At 32.7% G+C, this 19707-nt stretch overlaps 1 protein-coding gene across 1 annotated transcript in view; it reads left to right on the top strand.

The window, feature by feature from the left end:
• Positions 1 to 19707, top strand: part of PlexB (plexin B) — a 461345-nt gene that overhangs the window by 381055 nt on the left and 60583 nt on the right. Inside the window, 4 exon segments of the mRNA XM_081761825.1 lie at positions 9084 to 9449; positions 12966 to 13202; positions 15669 to 15926; positions 18899 to 19147. Of these exon segments, the coding sequence (XP_081617951.1) occupies positions 9084 to 9449; positions 12966 to 13202; positions 15669 to 15926; positions 18899 to 19147 (1110 nt within the window).

The following is a 19707-nucleotide window of genomic DNA, read 5'->3' as shown; positions in this document are numbered from 1 at the left end:
GAACAGGACAGCATGATTTATTTCCCGTGTTCTAACATTTTTATCGATTCTAAAATGGGAACACGTTCTAGCCAGCAGAAATTTAATATCAGTTTATTTTATTTTTATTTAAAAAAATAACACCATACAATACGATTTTTACTACTTAAAAAGTAACTTAATTCTCCATACTGTAGACCATTTGGCACCACGCCAAACTAGGGTGACACCTGGTGTATTTTTTTTTATTTTTTTTTTTTTTACTACAGCAAGTGACAAATTAAAATAAATTACTTGAAGTTGAAAGCTGACGCCGTTGTTATGAGTATAGCGTAAAATGAAGGTTATGCCGTTCTTAACACTTTAATAGCAGCAATTAGCTATACGTTCGTACATTCAGAGGAAATGTTGTCTGTTCCGTATAGTAAGCATGCTCATACTATCAAGCACTTATTACACTATGTTTATGATTAAATTAGGACAAGTCATCAGGAAGAAAAATGTACGATTGGCGATTAATTTATCTCTAAATTATATTTAAAACAAACGATACAAAAGGAAAATACACGATAAAAAGAGCTATAATGATCCAGGATAAATGTTTGTTCCTTTCCTTGAGCTGCAAAGTTACATAGATAAGTTAGTGCGTATGTCATTTACTTGTGCTCTACGATAGACAGAATCGCATCTAAGGGTGTATAGCCCCTTGACCAAATTCTGAATCTATACCTGTATATGTATAATAGCCTAGTGTGATTTAATAACTTTAATTCATTATTATTATTTTAGTGATTAACATTCATCTGTATTAACATTCATAACGATCTATCATTCAGAGGCTATACAATATCAAAGGGCTCGATTGGTATCTCATTAAATTGGCCATACACAGCTCATGCATATCTAAAATCAAGTGGTCAAGTTTTGTTTCCGTTAAAAGTTAGCTGTAGATCAAAATTGTCTCGGAGGTGTTGATTTTTACATGTGTATGTAGTGATTCTGATGAAACTGCCAGCTGACGCTAAATGGAACTTAATATATGCATTACAAGTTTCTGGTTTACTGATTTCAAAGCAACACAATATTGCAACTGAAACTAAGGTATAATCGGCATAGTGGGAAACTTTACGACAGGTATGACCAAATCTTTGTTCGTTCCACATCAGTGTATTAATTGCCAGAGCTCATTACGGTGATCAGAATATTCAATTTTGTTTATCAGGGCATTCCTACTATTTATGAAGTGACGCAATGTATTTCTAGCTTTTTGTAGATGTTCATAATATCGATCAAATAAAGAAATGAACACAATAAAGCATTTTCTCTGAAATGTTGATCTGAAGCTTAATTTTTAAATGTAATTCTTTTTTATTACTGACTCACTGTTTAATTACATTAATCAGTAGGTTCTGTGTAAAATACAGGTTCACCTAAAGTACTACATGGGGTAGCTGGAAATGTTTATTTTTTTTTTTTCTTGCAGGGTGTTTCACTCTGCACTTACACTATTATAATGTAGTTTCGAATAAGCTTTAACCACATAAATTTTATCCAGGCACTGAAAAAAGTAAATTAAAGATAAAAATAGACTAGTATAACCTATTGCATAGGGCTGAATTAAAACTGTTTTATGTGGAGAAAGTTGAAAGATTGTGGAAGTTTCGCCTAAGTTGTTCTGTTAACGCGTTCAGTATTATATAAAGGGCTGATATTTGAATTCACAACCTAACCTAGATAGGTGAAAAAATTCAATAGATTCCATGCATAAAACACAGTTATACTTCCTAGTAAAATGTTCATTATTGAGAAGTGAATTGGACCACTATATTGCTTAAATTATTCTGTTGGTCAACAGCTTTGTAATAGCTAATGCATACATTGATTCCAATTGTACTTTTAATATCTTAATTCGGATCTTTTTCTAAAACTATAAAATATATATATATATATATATATATATATATATATATATTAATTGCTTCATTATTTATTTAGTTTTGCATGCGTTTCAGTTGTGATGCAAAACACATGGGGGGATGTTTATCTGTGTTTCAATCTCGTTGGACTTTAAAGAGGTTTGTTATACGGCGTTTCATGTGTACTCTCTGAAGTTGACTTGCAAGGCTGGGAGAGATTCAAATTCATGTAATATTTTTTATGACTGGTATGTGCTTTCGCTACGCTTACATTTCTAGTTGTTTGTATGTGTTTATATGTATGTGTATGTAGGTGTGTCGGTTTGTGATTTGAAATGTATGTTGGCTATATGGTCGGTCGGCTCTTCTCAAGTCTCAAGCGTGGTTGACGCTTTGCAGTTGGAGTGTTCCTAGATTTTTTAAGTACATCCAATCGTGCTAGTTTTGACTGTGTGCGTTTACTGCTCAAAACTAAGACTTAAACAACATTAAATATATCTACAGATTGTGCACTTATATATATTTCTGTCAACTATTTCTTCTTTACCATTTGTAAGAACTATTAGTTTCGTGAAACCATGATTTGGTGTTCATTTATCAATACCGGTAGTTCTAACACAAAATACTGATTTTCAAGTTGCTGTAGCAGAACATGTTGATGAATGTATTTTCAGTTTTATGGAGGGGAAAAAATAACACATAGTATGTACCACGCACTTGGCTTTGGCGTGCATAAAGCTGTGTTTTAAACACTAGATTTAGAGAAGCTTCGTTCCTCCAATGATTTACAAAGAAAACAAATTGTAAACACAGTAGTTTAAAAAAAAAATCAGTTTGAAAAGTGTCTTTTTTTTTCAATAGGTACACTACAGTTATACCTTGAAAGTCCATGACTTTAGTACTGACAATTCAGTAACAAGCCTTGCTACAGATATTAACGACTGTCATTGCCTGAGAATATCAGCAGCAGATTCTCTAGATTTTTTAAACTGTCTTGAAGAGATAATTGACTTTTCCGCTATCTCTTTCTCTTTGCGCTACCATTTTCAAAGTAACATTTTTCATCTCGAGTCGCAATATTAGTTTCTAAGATCTTCGTCGCTTGGCAATTGAATTCCTTAACATCCGAGCTACATGTGACGTTTCTAATCCACTTTGAAGGTTCTCTGTCTCTCCCAAAGCCTTCTCTCATTTGTAGTCTTATCGAATTGTAATATTTTTGCATTCAAACTACTTAACGTTTGCTCTCTCCTTATGTGCTTTTTCTATATTCGAGAAGTGCTAAAATGACAGTTTGAAAAATAACGTTTTCTTCATGTCTTTTATTCCTTTCTGTTAGTACAGTCGATATTTTTCAGTTTTATCAGCGAAAGTACATTATAAATAATTTATTTTGTCTTCAAAAGCATAGAATTTTCTTCTCTAATTACATATATTCTCTACAAGATTGACAAGAAGTACGTATCTTCTTTTTGAAGTGTAGCTAAAGTGATCAATTTAAATTTCCCATATAAATATAAAACATCCCATGTATGTTCTATAAAAATTGGCTTCTGTTTAAAACTTCTGATGAGAAGAAGACTTTCAGACATAATGACGATTCAATTAGTACAAAAGTTATGTCTGATTGATGTTGAAGGTACCATTTTAATCTAGTGTTGATTTATAAATTAAATTATTGTTTTTGAAATTCACTGTTTGGAAAAGAACTAGTTTTCTGTAATAATGACACGTTAACCAATTACGAAAAAAAAGGCATGGTAGAAAAGCAAATAAAATTATATTAATATTTTATAAATTTGTTACTTAATTTGAGTTATGCTTGTAAATCCCCATCATTAACGAAGTATTTATGCAAACCTAAAATTTTTGCATGTTTTATCCATCACTTCATCAAATATTTTTTTTTCTTTTGCTTTCTTTTTCGGGAGAGACTACTTCAGTTGTTTTTTTTCTGTTCTTTGTGAGATAATGTAATCAAAAAGAATTTAGAATGTTCTGATTTTAGTAAAATTTTACAGAACTTTTTTTTTTTTCGATTTCTAAAAACGATGTCTGTCAAGCCATTGTGTAAACTTAAGAACGAATGTGTTATGAGTAGAATTCCTCGAGACACCATAGAAAATTATTATTATATTATAATATAACATTATATATATATATTTGTCAGCAGTTAAAACTGAGGGGGGGGGCACGAAGGCTCAATGATAGAGCACTTACCTCTGCTGCGTGGGATGGTCGATTCCCGATCAAGTAAGTTTGTGGTGGACAACATCGTATCTGCGGATTTTCTCGAGTACTCCCACATTCTCATTCCACCATGATTCATTTGTCTTAATGGTCGTCTCCTTTATCCTAATGGGCATAAAAGTGGGACGTTAAACTGAAATATTTCATTCCATTTTTCATTTTGGTAAAACTAATCTAAGATATAAAAGTAATTTAATATACAAACCTCCAATTGTTCTATCAAAAGAAATGAACGGCAAAATGTGACTAATGTCATGTTTACAAATCAACAAGCGATGCAAGCGTTCAATTTTTTTTTCTCTAATCAATGCGTATCAGCCCTATATTTCACACTAATTAAATCATACAAGTACTTAGTAGGACCATAATTAGCCTTCTATGTAATTAGTGATGTGTGAGCGCAAACGCCCAGTCGTTGTTCGTGTTGAAGACCAGTGTTACGAGAAATTGGTGATGGATAGAATTCGTAGTTGTCTGTTTAATACCCGAGTTACGAGAAATAGTTGCATGTTGGCTCGTCACATGAAAAGGGGACGGCGGGCGTGCGGTAGGTGTGGTTAGGGAGGGGTCGGCCACGTTCGAAGCAATCTTAACGTTGATGCAAAATCCGATATTGAGTACGGCATCACAGAAGTAAGAGCCACGACCTGGATTATGTCCTTATGAGAAATCGAAACAGGTGAAAACAGTGTCGTGACTACGAGTGTACGCCTTTCGTAGCAGAACCCCGTCCACGCGTGGAGAGTCCCCGTGTCAAACAGCATTACAAGAACATGAGATTTGTCACCCTTTCCTGCCACGCCCTCTCTCCGAGAGAACAATGGCAAAGATAAGTGTGACAATGAATTATATTTTCCACATACGTCTCCTCAGTTGATAACCGCCTCCGCATGTAAATTTCATAGTTTTGTTCCCAAAATAAGGCTGTAAAATAGTAAGGGTGGTGCAAAGTTTATTGTGTTTATTTTAGTAGTAGGGTAGTTTTGGTAGTGAAGTGAAATATCTTTGTTAATCTTACAATTTTCTACCACGTTGCTACAATATTTTCACTTTATTGTGCGTATGAGTTTCAAATATAATTTTCTTTGATGATTTCGTACACCACTTAAAATAATTTGTATATGACATGTACTAGAATTGGAGTATGCTGGACAAGAAAACAAAGTGAGATTTTGAGGAAAACACAAATCCGAAATGAAATGTTAGTATGTTTTGCATTTTTTTAAGTATGTATTCGAGTGGACATCTTTGGATAACAGATTAACTAACCACTTTGCAAAATAGTTTACGCTTGCTGTGTGTAATACCATCAGTAAAGATATGTAGAATTAATGTAAGCCATTTTTCCTGAGGTCTTCATTCTTCTTATTTCTGTCCAAATTGTCCAAATTTTGACAAGACTAGAGAAGTTCCTGGTAAAATATTACTGCGTGAGAAACAAATTAATCAAGTATAACTTCTTACGATATAAATATCAAAAAGAAAACTGCAAATTTTCTAATGGTATAACAAACTAATACGGATTAAATATTTATAAAATAATTAAATATATAAAAAGTACGATTTATTTAACCTAAGTACCGGAAAGGCTTTTCTGCAGTATTTGTGTATTTTTATGGCTGATAGTTTTTTTTTTTTTTTAGTTAATTATTCAGCTTTTAAATCTCATTATTTGCACAATACCTTTTCTGTTAACAACAGGAGCTAATTAAACAAGGTTAAATTACCGCATGGACAGCCTGTTTGCCTGTATACATTAATACTGATCCAGAACGCATAAGTCTTCGTGTGCCCTTTCGCCACTCCTAATGAGGCCCTGCGGATTTGAAAAGTCACGCTGTATAACTGAGATAAATGTGCAAGCCAACAGGTAAAAAGGCTTCTGCAGTTAACCTATACAACAACGTGGCTCTGGTACTTTCAATTACGTCACGTGTATTATGCTCTCAATTATTGAGATGCAAGTTAGTAATGTATGTCGTTCAATAATAACGTTGGTTGTAGAAGGTTGTTGTTCATATATGTATGCCACATAAAGAGCTTACATATTCTCTACAGTATTCCTCTTTAGCCTTTCTTTATTTCCTGTTCATTTGTAAAGTTTACTTTGAGATTCCTTAAAAAGAAAATCCTTTTCAGGAATTGAATATCGTACTTGGATTTGGTTAACTATGTTACACAAAAAAATACATGATCTAAAATGATACTTAAAAATATGCACATAACGTATGAAAATAGCCTACCGTATTTAGCCATATTAATAATAGAGTCTATTATACTTGGTACGGCTTCAAAGAAAATCATGTGTTATTGGAAGTAAGGTAATTTTTTGTGCTTTCATGAAAACCTTGGAAAGGAGCAGACTTCGCTAATAATTGTATTATCAATATTTCTCGGTCTCGCCTTTGGTGCAAGCCGTCCCAGGTTTTATTCCCGGTCGGTCGGAAAGATGTAAAAGCCTTTTCAGGCCAACCACCCTGAGCGAGATTTTTTCTTGGTTTTCCTCATTGACACGAGGCAAATACCGCAATGGTACGTAACATGAAGATCCCAGACAGCTGCCTTCCTTTCTCACTTCCACCAGTTATTGTACTCGCTGAGGGACGTCATCCCTCATACGTGAACTGTTAATAGGTGCCGAAAGCCCAGAAATATAATTTCTAATATTAATTCCTAATCAATATTTACACTGCCCTTGTGAATCTAAACTCGTCGTGTTTGCAGTTTGATACCTCTTTCAACATCAATGATACTATATGTGACTTGTACCTGTAAGTTTTACGTGGAATCCGATATATATGACTTCAGAATGGAACTTAAGCCCGGGTCTCCTATACGTAAAGGGAAAACGGTAACTAGTTTGTTACGAAGGTTCCTAGAACTAGCCCTATGTTTAGTTTCATAGAGATTTCGTGGTAAACCCGGGTTCTATTCCCGGTGACACTTCATATATATCAGGCCAGGTGGGATCTTGTGTTAATCTATACTTTCACGTATATTGTAACCTCTGCGGTAAAAATGATCGTTAAACTCTAAATTATTCATGTAATTCGTCGTATTTCACGAAAATGTAGATCATTTTCAGATTTCTGTCAGTAACACTTCCTTTCCAGTACTTTAAATATTAATATGATATACGTATGATATATATCCCGAAACCTGCTGTTTAGTAGGACAAAACGTTTAACAGGTTAAAATTAAAACTAAAAAAAAACTAAAAAAAAAAAGTTCTAAAAGTTTTATTAATACGCTGACGTTGTATGTACCTTGAATTTCGGTAATTTCAGGATTGTCTCTGTCATTTCGTGTGTGTATGTGAGCGTGAAATAAAATTCTAAAACTCGTGTTTTGAATTCTCAAACATAATAGCTTCCATTATTTATTCACTGTACCTTTTCTCTCTCTCTCTCTCTCATTTTTTTCCTAACGGACTTGCCATTGTTGATCGTATTGTGCGATCCAAACGATCAATTACAGAAGGGGAAAAAGTTACATTTCATTGTGTACTATTAAACTTTCAAAAGAATCACATTTCCTTGTAAATTTCTGTCGTTTTTTAACTGAACGGAATGGCATTGTCGTAGAAAAAGATTGCACTTAAAACTTTAATAGTCTTGTTGCAGTAGGAAATCGTAAATTCATCTCGCAATTGTTGAACATTCCCTTTCTGAGTTACGTGATACAATTGTTAAGCTTAATAGTTGAAGTTCCTCTTTAAACTAAGGAAACTACTGTTGCACTATTGATTAGTGTCAACGTGAGCATCGAATTGTGTGTATCTCTGCTTTAAATGAATTTCTGTCAGCAGTGCGTGAATTACACAGAAGATCTAAGTTCTTAACTACGCATAACAAGTTTCTTAAGAAGTAATAATACAAATATTTTTTTTTTTCATGGACTTATTTTCTTTCTTTAATTACGAGTGATCATAAATACTACAAGTAAGCAATATAGAAGAATGTGTAATAACAAATTATTCAAATGATAAATTCAGCAATAGATGAACAAAGTATTTAATCACTTCCGATGCCAACATAACAATATGATTCCAAACGCTATATCTATAGTTCAAAACAACTGGGTTGCTAGATAAAAAAAAAAAAAAAAGAAGAAGAAGAAGAAGAAGAAGAAGAAGAAAAAGAAAAGAGAAAATCTACTCGATCGACATGCTTTCACAGTTATTTTCATGCAGCACTTCGTCTTTCAGAAATTCAAATAAAAATTACAAATTCGTTTCTTCAGTATAATACTTCTAAATCGACGCAACATACATCACTATTGATGGAAACTTTTTCCTAATCATTGCACTTTCCGTATGGTGTACATTTGTTTAGAACAAACTGGAGTCAAACAATGCCAGAAGTAGCAACTGGGTAAAGTTTGCTCCCCGATATGGTTGAAAATATATCAGAATCCAACTTGTCGAATATTCAAAATTCTGTACGAGGAGAATAATGAAATGTTCGGATTTCTGTTCGACATTCCAGAACATACATGATGGTCGTTATGTTAAGTTAAAAACAAAAGTTGTACTGAACTTAACCTCTTTGATATGTTAAATGACTTACTTATTGTTTCCATGAAACATGAATGATTCAATGAGATAAAAAAAAAAAAAAAAAAAACCTTTGACACAGGACTGAACCCTTAGCCACTGCACGTGTTACCAATATTGTGCATTATGTTTCTGTATCATTTCCAATATAAAGTCTTGGGTGTTGCTATTCCATCAATTTGACCATAAGCTTTATCATCACACTGTTAGCCGTTTTCTTAGCTATATGTTCGCCAGAGACAGAAAGGGAATTATTTCTCCCTTTAATCTAAGTGAAAACATTAACATGTTTCTTAAATAAATATTTAACAGCATTGTATAAATTTTGTAAAAAGAGTAGCAACTGTTTTATTAATCTTTTCTTCTTAAATTTTATTTTTCAGGTGCAGTTAACTATCAGAACACTTCCAGAATTACCGTCTGGAGCCAAGTACAAGTGTGTTTTTGGTGCAGCAGATCCAATTGATGCTTCTGTTACATCATTTGGTCTGTCGTGTCCCACTCCACCTGTCTCTGTGCGTCCAGGGATCGCCGAAGACAAAGATCATGTGCTAGTCCCTTTATCCGTCCGTTCCTCTGAGACCAACAAGGATTTTGTAAGCCGGAACTTTGCCTACTATGACTGCGGACGCCATCTAACATGTATGGACTGTGTGAAGTCACAATGGGCCTGTAATTGGTGTGTCTACGAAAACAAGTGTACGCACAATACTTCTTCCTGCCAACGTACCGTGATCAGCGGAGAAAACGTAAGTCTCCTACTATGTGTGATACATAATTCATATTTAAACTTACAGTATACATTTCCACCTTGTGTTTGCGATCACTAAAAGTATTATCCAGGTACTAGTATTTTGAAAATTTTGATAAAAATAATGGACAAAGCGCAAAGTTTCTTGCAGTTTTTACAATCTTGTATTTCAGAAATTTTAATATTTTACAAAGCTGGTATTTTGTCATCATCATGGTAAACTCTAGTAAATTTCCTTCTGAAAATGAGTTTAATAATGATGTTTACGTAGTTCTAATGAACGATGAAAATTCGAAAAATTAACGCAAATCAGATGGCTTTTAGTTAAAACTTCTGTTACCTATTTGGTAGTATATGTTGGCAATAGTATTCTGTGAATATTCGAAATTCATATTAGAAATTAATTAACTAATAAAAACTTAACAAGTTTTTATCACTCTTAGTGGAGAATGTGAATGAAACTGAGTTAAGGAAAGAAAGGGATTCTAAAGTAATCTGAGTTTTGATTGTAATTATGAGGTTTCAAATGTTTCATAAAGTTAAAGATAATAAACCTATATCATGAAAAGTTTTTTTTTTCCTTTTTTTAATGCAGCAGATTTCTTTAGTTACTCTATGTAGCTTCCTGACACAGTTAAGTTGTAACACCTTATCGGTAATAACACTTATAGGTTTCAAAATTAAAATTTTGATAGTAAAAATGATCTTTACAAACTAACACGTTGGTGACAATTATCTCCTTCTATCATTATTTTTAAGATTGTAATAGAAATTTTATTTTGTTCCTAACAAACATTGCTGAGAATTTCAATTTTATGTATTGTCAAAATTAAGATATAAAGTAATAATTAATGCATGCCTATAGTTTTTTATTTATCAGTGAAGATAATAATAACTATAAAATGTTTTTAATGATATAATGTTTTAATTATTTTTAGAGCATGATAAAAAAAAAAAAAAAAGAAATTTTAGCTTTACGTGACTCCAGGAGCAAGGGAAAGAGGGTGGTTGTATAATGGGAACCAGCCGCTGAGTTTTGTGAGTTCTCTTCGTAAACATCAAAGAAAACTCATTCGTCATGCTGTCAAGTTTGCGACTGCGTTCCTTTCTGTTGATGCGATAATGAATAACTTCTTGTGTTATTTTTTTTTTTTATTCTTTGTGGCTTAGGACCACCAGTGTTATACACATTGCTTTTTTATTGTTGAGTAAGCATATTACATTTGAAATAGCGATCGCCAGAAATCAGAAGGTGAATAGGTGAAGATCCTGTGTTCCTGTCATTGTTGAGCGTTTTGCTGTCAAAACAATGAATACCCATAAACAAAACAGGATCAGCCACTTTGTAATCACCATTTTATGTTGTCGAAGCCCTACAATACGTGAACAATATTATAATTGAAAGGTGTGAAGCAAGAGCATGGTATCTCACAATTTTACTATTTTAAGAAATTAGAGGTTTTCTGCTGCACAACTCATTTTCAAATTCGGAAAGCTGATTTTTCACATAATACTATATACATGAAGGATTAAACGGACAAGATTAAAAGAAGCAGTCGGTATGCGTTTGTTCTCTATCTAGTGCTGCATAACTCAGCAATTGAAAATTTGTTGGTTACCATGTTCTTGCCTCACACCCTTCAATTCAGTAGTTTATTTCATGAGTAAATTATTGGCTGACATTTTCTTCTACAGTCCAATTGAGGAAAATGTCATAAAAAAAAGGTAACATCAGTTTCAGATAAAAATGCCTATGAACTTATATTATACCTATGAATTGTCAAGTTTCTTGTTGAGCGATTTGGATAAAGTAGCAATATTTTTAATGATACGACTCCTTAGATTATCTATAAACATAATGTCTAAATTAAGCCTTGCAAATTTAATCAGTGAAAGACGGTAGAGCACAGTAATTTATTTCAAAGGAATTTGTAGAAGCGTTTGGTTAGATATACAGTGTATTACTTTATGTGTTCAATTTCACAAGATAATACATAATTTATCAGTACAGAAATAACTGATACAGAAGAAACTGAATAATGAATAGTTAACAATACTTATTATTGAACCGTTTGTTATTGAACAAAGTTATACTATATTTAAATTAGTTGAACTAAAGTTCAACATAGCAACAAATAAAAATAGATGACTAATAATTTCATACACGCACTTTTAGTAATGTATGACTTATGAAATCCCAACTAGAAAAAAAAAAAATCAAAAAGTATGCACGAACGTATGCATTACATCGTATGAATGAACAACTTTCTAACATTAAGAACTCTCTTTACTTTCCGTGCTTCTCTGTGGAAATCAAAGTTTTGCAAAGTTGTACTCAGAAACGAATTCTTGGAAGTCGGGAATGAACAACTCCCATACAGTTGAGTTCCCAAGAGGAGCATGTACGTACAATCCACTTGCTGTAGAAGAAAGAAAAGAAAAAGTACAGTATTTCATTTTTTGTTTCTCAAATATTTGACAAATGAGATCTTTGGACAGTCATCTTGCTTTGTGAGTAGTAACGATATTTCTTCCCGTGTGTTTTCTGTTGATTTCCAATGCATATACCATTTATCGTGACCTATTGCCTATTACCATTTGATGTTTCAGTAACCATTCAATTCTTCTTCTTTTGTCTTCGTATTATTATTATTATAGGAACGAATGCGCTGTATGAAAATTTTATCTACAGTTCACACTTACGTTAAAATCAGTTTCTCTGAAATAATTGGATGGTAACTTTTGTAAATGTTAAAGTCCCTCCTCTTCATTAAATAGCAACAGAAATATTATGACTGTTTCTGTCGATTTAAAAACTTTGATTTTGGCGACGTTTGACAATATTTCTAAATAGAAGCAATTCTTAATGGTCTATAAACTTTTAAGTACGTATTTATGGTAATTATTGCAACTCAGAATGTTTCATTGCAACAGAGAATAGTACTTTTTTCCCTGTAAACGTTAATGTTGCATTTGATTCAATAATTATTTAGTTTGAAAATACAAAATTCTTTTAACAAGAATTTTAGGATACCAAAAATGTATCAAAAAATTGTGATCTTAGCCAATAATTAGTTTTTCGATCAGAGGCCACAAATTTTTTGAACGGCCCTTAAATCGAGTTCTCGTATTTTCGACGGAATAAGCACGTCATACTGAGTTAAGTGATTTTGGGTTTGGCTACACTATATGTAGTTCTCCAGATATAAGGCCTGCAAGAAATTTTTTTATTAAATTTTCTTTTGATCCAAAAAATAATTAAGAATTTATTTTTAGAAAGATAGAAATAAGACATATGTTAAATGTATTCCATTGAAAAAGCAGTGTTAATGTTTAATTAGTATCAAATTTTAAATGTGTTGGAAATTGCTGCACAGAAGAAAAATAGTTGATTTTGTTGCTTTCTTTTCCTTGGCCACATTGGTAAGTTGTAAGCGTTTAATATATGCTATAAATGTACGTATATTACACTTTATAGATTATTTACTTATACGAATATTTATTTCATTTACAGAATCCAGCCCGCTTAATAACACATGGTACCAGTTATTGCCCTCGGTTTCGTCATCCTGAAGATGATATCCTGCTTCCAAACAACGTTCTGAAAGAAATTGTGTTGGAAGTAGAGAATTTGCCTCATCCCCAACCTGGTCATTCAGGTTTCCAGTGTATAGTAAATATCGAAGGAGCAAATATGATGGTTCCTGCAAGGGTTGAGTCGAATCGGTTCATAGTATGTGATAAAACAACGGTTAGTATTTTTTTTAAATCTCTTGATATTTTACAATTTAATTACATGTTATTAATCAATTGGATTTATTTCTCTTATGAGGTACATTATTGATAATTTTAAATTATGTGAATCTTGTGGGGGAAAAAGGGCTGACTGTAGGCAATTTGCCGGCCGGTACAATGACATCATTTGCCACCACCCGTCCTTCTCCAGAAAGATCAAACCTTAAAAGACACGATTTTAAGTATGCTACCGCATCATAAATAACAAACGGGAGGGAAAGTACACTCGCACTCAGAAAGGATTAAACATTTCAAATACAATTTCGTTGTGTATGTTTCTTTTTAAGATTATAACTTATTATGTTACTGAAAGATAACTGAAACACACCTGCAGAGGAAAGATGGTAATCTTTATTATGGAGTTCAATATCGAGCTTCAATCGCAATATATCAGTTTGCAATTCCAGTGCAACTAGCTCTTTTATCTTGATTTCTTCATTTTTCTTGTACATCTGCTATTTTTTTTTTTTAAAAAAAGAACTTGTTTCCGCCTTCAGTTATAAGAAAGTTGTTTGTGACAAAGACAAGACTAGTTTTCATATGAAAACTGTGATTACTAAATGGAACTGGTGTTCGCTACTGTTCTAGAATTGAGTTCTTGTATTTGACAACAATCAAATAATTCATGCTGAGATTTGCATGCCCATTTGCTGCACTGTCCATATCACCTTAAATTAATGCGACCTAAACATGATTTATGAGTGTAGTATTCAAATAGGTCAGCTTAGTAAATTTAACTACCATCATCATAAAGTCTGTTTCCAACAAGAAATATTTATTTTAAATAATATAGTTATGACAGGTTTTACCGCCCCATCCAAATGCACGTGTTGCACATGTAGTAGAGCCGGCCCTGCCAAAAAAAAAAAAAAAAAAAAAAACTCATGTAATCTTATAAAGAAAGCTGTGAAGATTCAATAAAATGTATGGTCCAGCGCGCTAAACTTTCTTAAAGTTACATCATACTGTGCTGCAATTCTCACTCAAAACATTTATTTGCAAAATATGAACCACATTATAACTGGCGTTTTCCGAAAACTTCTTCCGAAGGAAAGTCATTCTCAAGAGTAAACTATATCAGAAAAAAAAAGTCCAGGTTTGTTAATCAAACAGTATTTATGAAATATGAATGAAATCGCCGGAGTGGTTTGTGAGAAAATCGTCCGAAAGAACATACTCCTTGTAGATTTTTTCCTATGACATACCATATTATAGGGTTATTGATGAAGTATTATGTATGAAGTATACCAATATGAATAGGGCTGTTTTCGAAAAATTCGCAAGATTTATTTTGGAGCGACGATAGGAGAGAACAAAGTATGGTGATAATGAAAAAGTAAAAAAAAAAAAAAAAGAAAAAAAAGAAAAGAAAAGAAAAGAAAAAAATAGATGTTTCAACAGACTTACATGTTTCATGGCCCCCACATACCGATTTTTTTTATTTATTTATTTTTTTGTATGTCTGTCCTTGTGTTGATCCTGATGTACACTCGTCTAAAGGTCATACCGTTCAAATTATCTGCACTAAATTTTACACTTAACTTTTTCTGTGAGATCCTCTAGAGAGATTTTTTGAGTTTTCTTTCTACCCCCAAAATAAGGGTAGTTAACTGAAGGATGAAAAAACAAAAATTGCTCTCGAAAACACCTCTGATGATTTTGTTAATTTTCCATAAACCAATATTTCAGTAACAAAGCTATAGTATAGTTTTGGGATTTTGTTCATTGTTCATAAATCAGTACTTTATTAACAACCCGATAACAGTTTCTTTGGGAAAAATCCAAAACGGGCAGTTAATTCTTGAAGTGAATTTTCGCGGAAGATTTTCTAAAAAAGAAAATTACTCAAGCAATTTTGTACATATTTCTTAAATATTCTGTTAACAAACCCACAATATGATGTAAATCATTTAAAAAAATCACGAGAGAGAGTTTGCTTGTTGTTAGTGAGCTTCATTTCAAATAAAGTTTTTTTGAAAACGTGTGGGAAGACTGGTAGGAAAATGTGTATTCTGAAACTACACTGTACCAATTACAATCCAAGTGGGTTATAGTCAATGAAATTAGCAGTTTGGCTTTCCGTGGTGTCAAGTATTTTGCTTATTTTCAAGAAATCAAATTTAGTTACATAGAGAGGAGTAGGGTGAAGCCGTTTAGTTTGTCTGTGTTCAATATTTATTATTATTATTATTATTATTATTATTATTATTATTATTATTATTATTATTATTATTATTATTATTATTATTAATTTGTGATAAAGTAATTACTCTTACGTTTACATTAATAACCTTACAATTTGAAAATTAACGAACACAGATTTATTCAGAAAATCTTGGAAAACGTGTAATATTAAGAATATGAACATTGTAGATGCAAATTTTTGTACCTTTTTTTGAAAAACATATATATTATTTTTCAGTATTCGTATGAGGCTGCTACAGGAGAATACCAAGCAAACGTTACGATTGTGTGGAACCGAAGCCATCATGTAGATACGATCAATGTTACGTTGTATAAGTGTGATATTCTTGGCTCCCACAGAGAACATCCTGATTGCTCCTTGTGTGTCACCCGAAATGCCAAGTATCAGTGTACGTGGTGTGGAAACACTTGTAGCTACAGTGAAAGCTGCATGCAAATGGCGGTTAATGAATGTCCGAAACCTCGTATCGATATGGTGAGTACCCGGATTTCTGCACTTCATTTTTTTACTTATATGTCTGTTTTTATTTTTTAAGTAGGTACAAAATGAAAACAATAACTAGCATGACATCATTTGCTTCAAGATACTGAATTACCATAGTAGAGTTCCCTTGTCCTATGTGACTCACTTTCAACACTCTTTTAATTTAATTATATTGGATTGTAGCCACTCAACAGAATCTCAAAGAAATGACAGTGAGCATCAACTATTACTCTTCTACTAAACTTTAAAATATATATATATATATATTTCATTTTAACATTATATTTCCTGAATTGACATTATAAAACAAGTGTATGTATGTATGTATTAAATATACCAGTGCTGTGAATAGTTCTGACTTCGAAGGTATTATTGAAAAATTTCACTTTACATTGGTAAATTTGCCAAAAATGTCGATCAACTAGTAAAGAATCATTATTTATTATGTGTACTGTTTTGTATATCCTGTACGAAATTGCGCTTAATTGGATTAATGATAACAGAAAACAAAAACATTGACACAATGGACACTTTCTATTGTTGGGCATTATATATTTACATCTTTGGTCGTTATTTAAGTCGTTCATAAATAAGTATTAGAAAATGTGGGGACATGGAAACCGCTTCTTCTCGCGTTCACTTTCGTTCGACCGCTGCACATGAGATTACTCTGGTAATGTTAACTATATATCGATATTTAACACACACGAATTTTTACATTGATCTGTTTGCTCAAAATTATATTTCTTATCATTTTGATTTCATTAAATGAACCTTCCACTAGTTATTTCTTTTGTGTGGTGCCTCTGCAATAGAAAAAAAAAGATAAATATCTAGTTTCTCTCGTATAAAACATGGGAAAGTAGCTGCCATGAGACACAAATTCTTTACTGTTACAAAGTACATCTAAATAATTTAGCTATTGTTTCACATTATTTGCACTTTTGTACCTTATTTCTTCATTATTTTATTTGTAATTCTGCTGTCTTAATTTTTCGATCTGGAATGAAATGAAATGAGATCTGTCATGCCTATGCGTTATGTAGAATCACGACAACTGTGAAGAAATGAGTCGAGTACAAGAAAGGTCAGATCTTATTAATGACCTTTTTATATTTGAGTGAGTATATAACTTATACTCATAGCACTGCTCTTAACACTGATTCAGTGTCCATGTGAGCTCCTTTATTTTCATAGCACAGAATAATTCGACACGAAATACAATATGCATTCTCTGTAACTCTTCTGGTGTTATTAATATAAATATACGTTGAACCGCGAGTTTTACTTCGTTTATCGTATCACAACATATGCGAGCTACCCCCACACTGCGTTATCACACGATAGAAGATTCAAATATCGTGGCGGGCTGTGCTCGAACCTCTTCCAATCCCTTTATCTCTAAGCACCTCACTCAAATTATTCTCTGACGTTAAATAGCACCATCATGTTGCAACCATGCTTTTTTCGAGGAAGCCCTGCTTTTCGAGTTGCAGAGTAAACCAATCACGTAACATTTACAACCCCGTCAAATAAATATGAAGCGAGCACGTATTTGGCAGAATCACAGTCCATATGCGGGCGGTTCTCAACCAGTTTCTGAAAGCAATATGTGTCGTATTTACTCCAGAAATAAATGTTATTTTGTCTTTGTGCTCCAACAAATTGCACAGTCATAAGAGAAAATTACTTTTCGACCCGCAGACATATTTGGAAACGCAATGAATCAACATCAACAAGCTTCATGGTGTCTTCCATGTTATCATCAGTCAATTAATATCAAAATGACAATTTATATTGCCTAAAGCTCATATCTTACTTCACATACGTTTGTGACACGTACAGTACTCCTAATTTATGTGGACTTCTTTGGCAAAAATTTCAACGACTCAGCAGATTTTGTTTGTTGCATCGATAATTGTCCTAATTGTGGCGTGCCTTTGAGAACCAATTTCAAACAGATTTTTCTTCCATTGTATAATTTTTCCGTTTCGATGGAACATCTTTATTAAATCGTCCTCTGAAATCCATTTGAATATCTTTGGTTGATTTGCTGTGTGCAATCAGCAGAGGGCCTACGTACTTACTAAGATCCGTTCTTGTAGGGTATACCTTGAGCCGTCAGTCATCTTTACATATCAGGACCTACAAATGAGAAGAAGAAAACAACACATCGTTCCATAACTATCCTCTGTAGGGTAAAAGAATGAAAGCTTTGATGGAATGAGAATTTGGGATGTAACGGGAAAAAGCAGAGAAAAGCTACGAACACAGTGTTGAATTAATATAGTCCACCACAAAGTGTTGAATTAATGCTGCACACTAGAGACGAGTTCTGTGTTACTGATGCAGTATGTTATTCTGGCTTTTCATTCCTTTCATACAATCGTCTTCTTTTTCGAATAGTTGTATAAAATGTGAATAGTGCAACGCTAAACTTGGTTTTCTTATTTTTATCATACTTTTCTCCCAGCCAAGGAACCATCATAGCCTGGTGTCTTGTTTTCCTTTCTTTTCTTTTTCTTTCTTTTTATGTAATGGTAACAACTGTATGTTCGTTGCAAGATCAACATCTTGTAAAACGTTCTTAAAACATTACCACCTGCTTCTTTTTTGTTCAGATAGGGTTTACTTAAATAGCCAATGAGGAAATGTAGACGTTAGGTTGATTACTACATAATGCAATGTAGTAATATATTATATATATATATTTCGGTTGCAACAGTGCAATGTGAAACAACTGAGTCTCCAATTTACATCATTATAAATAGATTTTGAACTGAAAAATTCACAAATTTCATAGATTTTTAACAACTGGTTATCATCTGATTCAGTGAAAACATTTATTTTTATTTTTATTTTTATTTAACTTAACTATAGATATTTTTCGCTATATGTATAAATCTGTGATTCAATAATAGCAAGCTCAAAGCATCATGTATTTATATTGCCAATCATTTCAGATAAAACCGTTGAGTGGACCTATTGAAGGAGGAACGCTAGTTACAATTGAAGGTAGCAATTTGGGATTAAAGGAAGACGATGTTCGAGGCAAAATCAAAATTGGAGATACACCTTGTGAGTTAGTGAGCTACCAAGTATCTGTCAGGATAGTATGCCGCACTGGTCCATCAGATGGGGAAATAGTGGCTCCAGTTATAGTTGGCAATGATGCTGGTTTCACAGAATCTGCAGTTCGGTTCAGTTACAAGGTAAGAACAGAACAATTTTATTTTTATTCCAGAGCAGTTACTTTTGTTGCTTAGAAAGTAATATTTACCTTAAGGTTCATTCTAAGTGAACTTCGCACCATTTTACTTTTTCTACATGCTTTACATACGTGGAAAAAATAATAGAATGTGAAGAACAGCATCCTCTAGAACTTCTAACTGTACTACGAAATATTGTAATTCATCTTCTCAGTTATAAATGACATGTCAATCTTACTAATCTATCTCAGTTTTGTAACTTATAGGATACGCTGTGGAAATTTCAATTTTACCTTCAGTTTTGCGATTATTTTGAAAAAGGAAGTACCCACACAGTGTCTTCTTAATCTTGTCTTTACATTTCCAGAAAGTGTGATCCTAATCTAAAATGTATACACGAAAAATGCACTTTGCCATTTTACATATTTAAATCTGGGCTGGACAAAATATAAATTTCCATTACTTTCGTACCTAGATCTTACGAGTGGATGCGTGTTAATACATTTTAAATTATTTTTCTTTATAAAAGAAACTGTATGAAGTATGAAAATGTTTGTCACAGG

This window comes from Thermobia domestica, chromosome 6 (assembly GCF_964235325.1).
Source record: "Thermobia domestica chromosome 6, izTheDome1.hap1.1, whole genome shotgun sequence".
Lineage (NCBI taxonomy): Eukaryota > Metazoa > Arthropoda > Insecta > Zygentoma > Lepismatidae > Thermobia > Thermobia domestica.
Note: the sequence above shows the minus strand (reverse complement) of the source record. Positions and strands in the feature narration are given on the sequence as shown.